Source organism: Neophocaena asiaeorientalis, unplaced genomic scaffold, assembly GCF_003031525.2.
Source record: "Neophocaena asiaeorientalis asiaeorientalis breed wild unplaced genomic scaffold, Neophocaena_asiaeorientalis_V1.1 scaffold461, whole genome shotgun sequence".
Taxonomy (NCBI): domain Eukaryota; kingdom Metazoa; phylum Chordata; class Mammalia; order Artiodactyla; family Phocoenidae; genus Neophocaena; species Neophocaena asiaeorientalis.
In genome coordinates, this window is record NW_020173230.1 from 1125017 (window position 1) to 1136725 (window position 11709).

At 41.1% G+C, this 11709-nt stretch overlaps 1 protein-coding gene across 1 annotated transcript in view; it reads left to right on the top strand.

Annotated features, from left to right (window-relative positions):
- Positions 1-11411: 11411 nt before the first annotated feature.
- NPTX2 (neuronal pentraxin 2) overlaps positions 11412-11709 on the top strand; it is a 12425-nt gene continuing 12127 nt past the window's right edge. The window contains exon 1 of the mRNA XM_024745268.1: positions 11412-11554. Coding sequence (XP_024601036.1) covers positions 11412-11554 — 143 coding nt within the window. The remainder of the gene's footprint in view (positions 11555-11709) is intronic.

Sequence of the window (11709 nt, forward strand, 5' to 3'; positions counted from 1 at the left end):
ATTGCTTGCAGCTTTAAAATAAGAACTTAGGTAATGTAATTCCTCTAACTTTGTTCTTTTTTTCTAAAGTGTTTTGGCTGTTATAGGTCCTTTGAATCTCATATGAATTTTCGAAGTATTGATAGATTATCAGTTTATACAAAATACCTTGTTAGAATTTTGATTAGGATTGCACTGAATCTACAGGTCAAACCTGGGAGAACTGACATCTTAACAATGGTGAGTCTCCTAGTCCACAAACATGGCATATATCTCCATTTACTTAGGTCTTCTTTAATTTTTTCTCAGCAATATTTTGTAGTTTTTAGTGTACTAGTCTTGTACATCTTTTGATAGATATTCCTAAATGTTCCATATTTTTGGTGCTCTTATAAATTAAAAATTTTTAATTCCTAATTGCTGCTAGTATACAGAAATACTACAGATTGGTGTATGTTGATCTTGAATCCTAAAATCTTCTTAAACTCACTTATTAGTTCTAACAGCTTTTTTGTAGATTCCATAGGATTTTCTCCACAGACAATCAGGTAGTCTATGTAGTTACCGTTTCTGGTGTCCATTATTCCTTCATTTATATCCATATATCCACCTGGTATAATTTTTCTTATGCCTAAAGATCTCCTTTAATATTTCTTTTTTTTTTTTTTTTTTTTTGGAGGCAGGCGGACTCTCAACCACTGCGCCACCAGGGAAGTCCTCCTTTAATATTTCTTATACTGAGGTCCGCTGGTGATAATTATTTGTGGCTCTGAATATCTGAAAAATTCTATATTTTTCTTTAATTTTTGAAAGATATCTTCATTGGGTTATAGAATTCTAGACTGACAGATTTTCTTTCAGTTACTTAAAGATGTTCTAGATATTTTAAAGATTTTCCTCTTTATCACTGGTTTTAAGAAATTTGATTATGATGTGTCTTGGTGTAATTTTATTCATGTTTATTGTGCCTGGGATTCTTAGCTTCTTGGATCTATGAGTTTATAGTTTTCACCAGTTTTGGAAACTTTTAGGGTATTATGTCTTCAAACATTTTTTTCTGCCCCCTTTCTTTCTCCTCTCCTTCAGGGACTCCAATGACCTCACTGGCTTATTTTAGATTACCCAAAAGATAAACAACTGTAGTCCACAGATAAGACATAGTGAAGGCAATACAACTGGTCTTCGATACATCCTTGTAGAAGAGACGGAGAGAGAAATAATAAAGGTGAGGTGGGGAACATGCTGGATGAAAAGTCAGAAGTTCCTTGTTCAAACTGCACCAAAATTAACTATATCGCTTCAGGTTAGACCCTTTATCTTTCTGGATTTCAATATTCTCAACCCTGAAATCTGGGAGTTGTTCTAAATGACACCCAAGGTTCCCTCCAACTTATACCTTTTTTGATTCTGGGTAAATTTTGAGGAGAGGAAAGGGAGGAAAAGGACTGCAATCTCATATCTTCATCCATTCATCTTCTCCCCTATTAGTATAACTAGTTTGAACAATCTGAGCTCAACAGAATTAGGGAACTAGCGTATTTGCACCACTCGTCTCACTGAAAACAACTAAAAGCAGTTTTTAAAAATTCCTTTGGTTGGTAGGGAGGGATATATTAGGAGTTTGAGATTAACAAATACACATTACTATATATAAAATAGATAAACATGGGGAACAATATTCAGTATCTTGTAATAACCTATAATGGAAAAGAGTCTGAAGTTTATATATATATATATTTATACTTTATATTGATATATATATAACTAATATATATTATATATAATATAATATATATATTAAACTAAATCACTTTGCTGTACACTGGAATCTAACACAACATTGTAAACCGCTATACTTCAATTTTTACAAAATTCCTTTAAAACATTAAAGAGCCTGACAAGATAGTATGAAATTACTAGGGAAATCAGAAACTTAAGAGAAATATGCAGAATACTGAGGCCATACTTGCCCATCCAGGGAACTGATTTATTGTTGCCCTAAGTCCCTAAAAATAGGGGTGTTCCAGTGACTGGTAATTTGATGACATAATTTACCTTCACCCAATTTATGGCATAGTGACCGAAAGAACAGGATCCATTTCCACAATGAATCCCTTATTTAGAATTAGTCATGTTCACACTGATGAAAGAAATTAAAGATGATACAAAGAGATGGAGAGATATACCGTGTTCTTGGATTGGAAGAATCAACATTGTGAAAATGACTCTACTACCCAAAGCAATCTACAGATTATTAGGATGTTCAGTCTGGAATAAAAACTGGCATTATATAAGAGGGCACTGGTTGAGCTTTTAGATCATTAAACTACTTTGACATTACCTCCAAGTTCTTATTTTACAGCCAGAAAATTTTAAACCATATTCCCTAGTCCTTCTACAGGTACTAGAAAAGATGTGAAATTTCACTGGTCAGGCTCTCCCCCTCATTCTGCTGCTTACTTTCCTGGTTGCTTTTCATTTCTTTCACCAGTAAGGCATGTTGTGAAACTGCGTTTCAATATCATTCTTTTCCAATCTGTCAGCTCAGATACTGATCACAAAACAGGTCAATGCGCTAGCTCTTAACAAAGCCATTTGTTTCAGATTTGTCAAAATAGCCTTCTAAAGGCATGTGCTTATAATGATGATTGATGATTCAACAAAACTTTAGGGGGGTCACTTTTAATTTGGGCTAAGAGGACAAACAATCCTTTTTGTATCTCAGCTATCAATGTTGGCGCATGGGGTTAGGAGGATCATAGAAATAACTCCTGTTCAGCTCAAGTCAACCCACAGATTGTGCTTACGGTAAACATTATAGCTCTAGAATAATGGCAACCAGGGTACAAGCAATACTGGAGGTAAGTGAATGCTCTCATCCTTTTGCTTTGTATTTGCAAAATTCCATTTGCAATGTCTATGTGTCTGTGTAGCTTGGGTGGTGGCTGAGGTTCCATAAGGAGTGTTAATTGCAATCATGTAGAGAGAATAGCTGAGGTTTATTCCACTGGAAAAGGCTTTTCAGGCCTATTCTGGTTTTGAATCCTTCTCTCCAAAGGAGGCCCTTTCAAGGTTTTCATTCTCTGGGGTGAGGCCATTCCTCCATTCTCTAATTCCCTAAGAGGAAATCAAAATTAAGAGAGCTTCTATTGCTCTAGTTTTTCCTGGACTTACAAATCTCCACTGTGTAATTAAAACTGCAACACGGTAGTCTTGCCTAAAGATTTCAGGAGCAAATTAGGCCATCGGTAACCTTCTGTCTCAAGAAGTTAGGAGTCTTTCACTCTAAACTAGTATACTACCTATTCATGGAGATATTTGGTGAAGCATACAGACCCTCTACACAACAACACACCTTTCACAACAAATATTCATTGTGCACTTATGATGTACCAGGCACTATTCCAGTGCTGGAGACACAGAAGTAAACAAAAACAGTCTTTATCCTTTATCATTATCAATTGAGATAATATTTCCTGGCCAGTTTACTCTATAAGCAAAAACTTCAGCAAGATTTTAAGCATCATGAATTGCATTTATGTAGTATTTGAGGATTAATATTGATTTCAACTGCAAATCTCCCCACCCCACCACCCACCCCTGCCATAGCCCTCAGCAAAGACACATTCTTTATACTTCCTGGCCTAGGCTGTTTTCAAATCAGGACTCATGATACTTCTTATTTGTTTAAAAATAAAGATTAAACATCAAAACGTTAGCTGCAATTTCAAGTAACATACTAAATACATATTTATTTTGTTATGAGGTTTGGAAATTGAGAGAATTCTTTTTAGTGCCAATATGGCAAAGAAAAATATGAAATACAGTAAGAAGAATGAAGTCTAAGCTTTGACCTAAAATATCACACATTGACTCAGATTCTTCTGCTTTCACATGTCATGAGAGGTTTTTAGTCTTTTTTTTTTTATCATTAAATTGACCTTATCTGTCAAATCCAAAGACTCAAGGCTGCAGTACAGCATTATGCCTTTGTTCTCATAACCCTTTTACTACTTTATGTAGTTTTCAGGAAGCAAGACTTAAAAACCAATCATAACACAGTATCTCTTTCCACAAAAGATTTTTCCTTCATCCTAAGGGTTTTTAAATATTTCTTAATAAATCTCAGCTGGGATTCATTTGAGTTGGGGGGTGAAATAAAGATTGTTGGGGCTTCCCTGGTGGCGCTAGTGGTTGAGAACTTGCCTGCCAATGCAGGGAACACGGGTTCGAGCCCTGGTCTGGGAAGATCCCACATGCCGCGGAGCAACTGGGCCCGTGAGCCACAACTACTGAGCCTGCGCGTCTGGAGCCTGTGCTCGCAACAAGAGAGGCCGAGACAGTGAAAGGCCCGCGCACCGCGCACCGCGATGAAGAGTGGACCCCGCTCGCCGCAACTAGAGAAAGCCCTCGCACAGAAACGACGACCCAACACTGCCAAAAAAAAAAAAATAAATTTATAAAAAAAAAAAAAAAAAAAAGATTGTTTAACTGGCTCTTGTTGAAGAGGAAAAAGAATTGGTTGGAGAGTTCATTTATTTAGGTTGCTTAAGTTTCAGGGAAATGTCCTCTATACCCTTCCACCCAGAAGGGCTGTTCATTAGCTGGACTGAATCACGGAGCAAAAGAAGAAAGAGTCTGGGTGGAGTAAGCTGCCATCTCTGCAACAAAAGCGGCGATGTACATGAAGGGTTTAATTCGCTTCGTGTGGTCTAGGGCTGAGTGGAGATGGCAATGGGACATCTGGAACACACACGAGCATACTTTCCTGATGGAAGCTGGTAATAGTGCAATTCCTCTCTGATTAGCAATCTAAAATATGCAGTCTCTCTGCACCTTTTTTTCAGCGAAGGAAGAGGCTGTCCCAGGTATGAACATCAGGATTCTAGGGGGAATAACTGATTCAGCTGAGATGAAAGAGCCAATAAAAACTTTAGCACGAAGCTCAAGGATGTACTGAACCTAAAGTGTTGAGAATAAACGTCATTGCAGAACTTATTTTTTCTCTGACCCTCGAACTTCAATTGCTCTTAGGGCTCAGAACCTCTGACAGTGCTAGGATAGAGTTTCATTCTTTTGTAATTTCACATTAACCCCCAGGAGGAAAAAGAGTCGCTAACCCTCCCCCCACCATTTCTGTGACACTTCCATCTGGGTATCCAGATGGGAGAATTTCAGAAAGTCTGGGATGTGTAGACATTTCAGACACAAAGTCTTTCTTTTGCTCAGTTAAAAACTGAACATTGTTACTACTCACACTTTGTTCATTCTTGAAAGTAGCTATTGTGGTCACCTGGCCAAAATAACGACCCTGTCTTTCCTTATGGATGCTAGGTGCGTGATAGCTACTGGAAATAAGATAAATTTGTCTTAAGGTATCCTTGGAAACAGAGAACAGACTTGGAACAGAGGACTAAAAGTCAGAGATTAATAACTACATCTCTTGTTTTCCTCCCAGTGGTTTTAACCTTCCCTTCTCTTGCCTGCTCCTTTAGATGCCCCACACCTCCTATCTTCTATGCCTTTCATTATCCTTTTCAAGGGCTAATTCTCAACTTCTCCCTGAAAGTGTTCCCTGCCATTCTTACACAGTGACTTTCTTCCTGCAAAAACACAGATCATGTCCTGAGCAAAATCGTCTTTGTTTCTCTTCCATGGCACTATTATTGCTGTGCACAGATATCCAACAAGATATTTATTGAAAAGAGAGAGTACATCAGACCTAGATGTGGCCCTTAAGGAGCTCACAGTCCAGTAGAGAAGGTAATTATAATAGAGGCTGAAGTAGTAAGAGAAATAAAGAATGCAAAGACAAACTACTGTCCTTTATAATGTCACTTTAGACTGAGTAAAATCATGTAAACTTTGTGGAGAAGGAAACACGTATGGCAGAGCTGTGAAGGATGAATGAGTTTTATGGTTCCAGAATTGGTAGGAAGGTCAGTACAGATGTAGGAAACAACATGAACTCCAAATCTGAAGGGTGGAAAGTGTGGGTCATGTGTGAAAAACATAGTTTACCTTGACTGGAAGGAAGGGTAGATTAAGAGATGCAGCAGAAAATGGGGTTGAGGGACTTCCCTGGTGGCACAGTGGTTAAGAGTCTGCCTCCCAATGCAGGGGAAACAGGTTCGAGCCCTGATCCGGGAAGATCCCACATGCCACGGAGCAACTAAGCCCGTGCGCCACAGCTACTGAGCCCACGTGCCTAGAGCCCGTGCTCCGCAACAAGGGAAGCCACCGCAATGAGAGGCCCGTGCACCACAACGAAGAACCGCTAGCTGCAACTAGAGAAAGCCTGTGCGCGGCAACGAAGGCCCAATGCAGCCAAAAATTAAAATTAATTAATTAGTTTTTAAAAGTCTTATTAAAAAAGTAGAGTTGAACAGTAGATTGGGAGGCAGATGATGGAGACTAAAGAGTTTACAAACATGCATAGGGAAATACTGAGTTTTCCGAGCAGAAGAGTTAAATGATTTAGAGTTGTGCTTCAGGAAAACGGATCTGGCAATAGAATGTAAGTTGAAAGGGAGGTGGCAGAGTTGCAGAGTTTAGTTAGGAGGTAATGGTATAGTTTAGAATAAAAGTAATGAGGTTGTATCAGTGAAGAGAGAGTTGACATATTGTAAAAATAGAATTAGAACTTAGAAACTGACTAGAATTCGAATGGATTTGGAGGGTGGAAGAGGAGACTACAGAGTTTTAAATTTGAATGACTTGGGAAACATTAATACATCAGAAATAGGGGATACAGGATGAAGAAAAGAGGAATGGGGAAGAGAACAATTCATTTAGTTGAGGACATATTGAGTTAGAAGTGTTGGTAGCATATCCTTGAGGTGTCCAGCATGCAATTGGTTTATCATATTCTGGAGCTCTGTATGGATCAGGGAAAGAGTCACTAACATAGAGATCAGAACTAAAAGCACAGTAGAGAGTATACTGAAGGGAGAGAACTATGACAGCTCAACTTTAGACACATGTGCAGGTAATGAAAGAAGATCATGGAAAGAAAGAAAAAATTCTCCCAAAGCAAGAAGAAAATCAGAAGAATATCATAGAAACAAATAATGGAAACGTTTTAATTTAAAAAGGACTTAGCCAACAATGTTGAACGCTTTAAGTTCCAGGAGAAATATATGAAAATGGTCATTGGATCTGGTATGGCAAATTATTAATTTTTAAGGAAGCTGTTTCAGAGGAAGCCAAGCATTTTAAAGGGTTAATGTGTAAGCTAGGGAGTGGTACAGAGAAAAGGGCTCTTGACTGGGAACCAGAGAACCTGAGTTCCAGCTTGGCCCTGCTGTTAAGTGGCCATATGACATTTTGACCTCTCTTAAACTATTTCCCAGTCTTCAAAATTCTATAAAATCTCCTTCAATCTCACTTTCAGAGATTGAAGAAAGCTACCTGTGTGCCTAAACCACACGGAGATATTGAGTTACAGATATATGTCAGTTTTACTGCTTGTAACTTGTGTAAAACTGAAGCGCTTTCTAAGTGTTTCCTAATATAGAGAAATTGAGACTACATTCTAAGAGTATTTCCTCCAAGAAAACCAAGTTGATGAGGGCCCTTCCTTCAGCTCATCCCATCCCCAGTCTACTATCCTTTACTTTTAAAAACTGAGGTAAGACATTATCCTCAGTTTATCCAGTATCTTGTTCTACTGCCTGAAATCAGAGAATGCCACCAAAAGCCCCTTTTTTGTTTGCTGAAATCAGTTGGGTAATATTAATAATCAATCCCCCCAAATCATGGTTTTCCAGCCACATGTGATCATACACTAGTACAGGAACACTTCCTGAAACTCAATGTCTCATACCACATGCTTCCAAAATTAAACCAGAAATATGTTATTTGAGAAGAACCCAGATGCACTGAAGAGAGAACATTTGCTTTATTTAGTGGCCTTATATCTATTGGGATCCCTTGGCAATACAAACTCAGAATCACTGAAATGTTAAGGACTATAAATCTTTTAGTTGGGTCCAGGCACATAGTCTAGAGATTTTAAGTTAGTGTAGATGTAAAACAGTTCATTTTGACTGAATTCTCTGATTAAAGTTAATAAATACAATGCTTTATCTTAAAAAAACAACACAAAGTAGGATAACATTCTCTTGCTGAGACACCAATAAATTTTCCTTAAGTTCTCATCCCTTCCTTTCCTCCAAAGAGGCTGACCTGTTCTTTCTCAAGAATCCTTTCTTGCCTATTTCATTTCAACTTGATGTCATAGAAAACAAAGGAAATTTTTTAAGTTTGTTTTTTAAAAAATGTATATAATTCATCTCTGAATTCAGTGGTTAAAGAGGGAAGAAAAGGACAATTAGGACCTATTGTGCACCTGCTATATGCCAAACATGTTCACATCCATTACCTCAGTCAAGCCAGACAAAATTTTGTAGTAAATTTAGCTTTGAAGTTAGAGATGAGAACTGAGGCTCAGAGAGGTTAAGCTATCCTCTCAAGGTCAAATGGCAAGTTATAAAACTAGAATTGAAACAAGAGCTGTCTGACTCCAAAGCTCAAGCACTTTCTACTCTACCATGCAGTTCATGCTAGTGAAAAATCCACTCTTGAGGGGGGGTCTTAGTATTTTAAGCATAAAAGATTATTAGTTAGGAGTCTCTGGAGCCTCCAAATTTTGTTGTATATGCACTGAATCGTACATTAAAAAAACAAAAGGACAAAAACACCACCAACCACACACTCTTAGTTCCCCCCCACCACAAGACTGAAATTCAGAACCGAGGACAGTTCCTGAGTCATGTTTGCAGGAAGTTGTCCTTGGATTCTGTTATTGAGCTCAAACCCCCATTCTTGACTTCCCAAGTGGCACTGAGAAAGAGAGAAGGAAACGTAAAAAAGTATAAGATGGATCCTCTGACACCATGGTGGAAATTAGCACATTTCCCAGAAGACCAAGATAAAAATGCATGTGAGAAGAACCAGAGAACCAAACAGATGGGGCAATAAAATGGAGGTGGAGTGAGCTCATCAGGATTCCCAGCACACGGTTTCCGTCCACAGTGGGCTCTCAGCTAACCTGGGAGCCAGGAGACATAGTGACTGAGTGGGTGGCTACTATGCTGCAGCATAAATTACACTAAGAGATCAGGTGGAGCTGATTCACGGCTACAGATCTGCATGACTTTTCAAGTGAAGGAGACTCTGTGGGCCCTGGTCTCTGCCACTCACGCAACCATGTTCATGGGTAGCCTGAGTCAGAGAGGCAGGATCCTTCAGGTAGACGAGGTTGCTGTGCTGTCAGTAAATCAAGGGCAAACCTCCACGCTGCCAAGGGCGGATTTCAACCCCAGCTATGGCCTCTCCCTGTGAGAAGGGTTACCTGCTGTATCACAAGCACCCTGCCTTCCCATAGTCACCCTTGGCTGCAGGTGGTTCACAACACACACAGAAATGACAAGGCTCTGGGACATTCATCACACCGAACAGTGATGCTTTCTCAAACTACCAGCTCTTGAGCATCATCAGAAGGGCCTTCGGAGAGTCTAGTCTCATCCCCTTATCTTATACACAAGGGAACTGATGTGCAGAGAGGAGAAATGACTTGCCCCCAAACCATTTAGCTAGTGACAGAGTTGGTATGAGGACTCCTTCCTAAGCCAGCAGACTTTCCACTGCACCAGGAAGACAAAACAAAGTCCTAAATAGCACATACCCTGTCAACTAAACCCTCTAATTATACTGCCTCCAAAGAAAATAACATCTTAAATGCCTGGGTCATTCCATCTGGGCTTTGGCAGTTTCACTGATCACTTCTCATACCTGAAATCTTTTGAGAAATTTACGAGTAAATATTTTGGGATATATGCTTTGTTATTTCTATGTCTTCTTGTACACTGTTTTCTTTATTCAGGAGGAAATTAGAATTCTGGAAATACACTTGATTTCTTTAATTATTAAAGGAACAAGCCTCTATTTCAAGCTGTAAATATGAATCTATCAGTCTATGCCAAGAAAGGATATCTGGGAAAATATAGGCATACTGCCCTAATTGTCACATCCAATTAAGATCCACCCAGGTCTATGTGCTAAAAAAAACATTGGACCTCTGAGAGAAAATTGAAAAGTCAAATCCTCATCTGGGTAATTCTCAACACGTCTGGATGCAGAGCACTGTGGAATAATCTAAAATGTGACATTTTACAAAGTGCTTTGCAACCTTGTTACTTCATTATTGCAGTTTGTGTATATGAGGGCTCATTTGAACTTGGGGAGTTTCCAAAGAGTTGAAGTAAGAAGGATGTAGGAGGAACGAGTCTATTCAAGGTCATACTTACAGCCTGAAACTGATACCTCCGGGTGGTGCAGACCAACAGAGACATCAGCCCATTAGCCACCCAACCCCCACTCCACACCTTCTCTACTATAGTGAATATTCTTACCTGAACCACCGTGGCTTCCACCGTCCTCTGCCTTGAGTGCTGTGGAGACCAGATTTCCTGTCTCTAATGTTTATGCATGAAGAGATTTTCATGTATAGAACTTTTTCTTGTAATTTAGCAACATTATCCTTGAAAACCCCACAGCTATTTACATAATGGAAGCTATTGTTCGAAGTGCAAAGCAGGTCAAAATTCGGTTTCTGGAGATTAATCACTGCAGTCTATTTCATATTATCATAATAATTTCGTTTACTTTGATACAGTTTGTTTTCAGAATCAACCTCAGCTTCTGTGTAGAAGTGACAAATCCATTTGTTTCTCGTATAATGGATAATATGATTAATGACCTTGCCACAGGATTCCTTAAAAACAGAAAAAAATAAAGATTTCCACTTATAATGTGCAGTAAACCAGTTCCGTCTGTAGCTTTGCACCAAAATCTCTCTGAACTTGTTTGTAAACCACAGCCCAGATTCTGAAACAAATCTGCTCCTGCCTTTGGGGGTTCCTGTCCGTCGATGTACCCTCCAAGAATCTGAGGACAGTGGTTTCTAATGGGGAAACTGGACACGGTGGGCAGCCCATTCACAAGGGTGACGCACGGTTTCACCACATGGCGCCAACTCAACGCGACTGCGGTCGGGATCAAGGCCCATCCAGCCCAGGCCTTGCTGCATAAGGTCACCACCCGGTGGGCTGTCGCCGGACCCGCACGGGAGAGCACTGCGCGTGGCCTCGAGACTCCGGCCCACTGCACTCCCCTAGCTGGAGGCAACGTGGCCCGAGGGTGCGCGGGCGACTCCTCCTGCGTCTGGAGCCTGTTTCTGGTCCCCGCAGACCTGAGAATTCTTTCCGGGACGGGGACGGGGACGGGGACGAGGCCGCTGAGGGCGTCCCGGAGGCGGCCGTCGTGCGTCTCTTTCCCGCCTTCTGATTGAGGGGGCCGCGGGCGGGGGGCGACGGCAGCCCACGGTTCGAGTCCCGCTCGGGCGCCTCCTCACTTTCTCCACTTGTGAAATGGGGGTCGCCCCCGCCCCGGGGCTGCGGCGACCGCGGAACGAGGCCTGGCGCCGCGCCCGCAGCCCAGAGCCGCCCCAGGGGCCGCCGGGGCACCAGTGGGCTCTTGGCTTCTCCACAGCCCGCGACGCCCGCGTCCTCAGGTGGGTCCGAGGGGCGCCTGGACACGCCGGCCGAGGCTCCCGAAGGCACCCAGAGCCTTTTTTACCTCAGCTCCCCGGTTCTGGGGGACCCGGGGGCCCAAGCCCCCGCCCTCAGCTCGGGCTCACACGCCCACCCCCGGGTCCGCCGCTCCGCC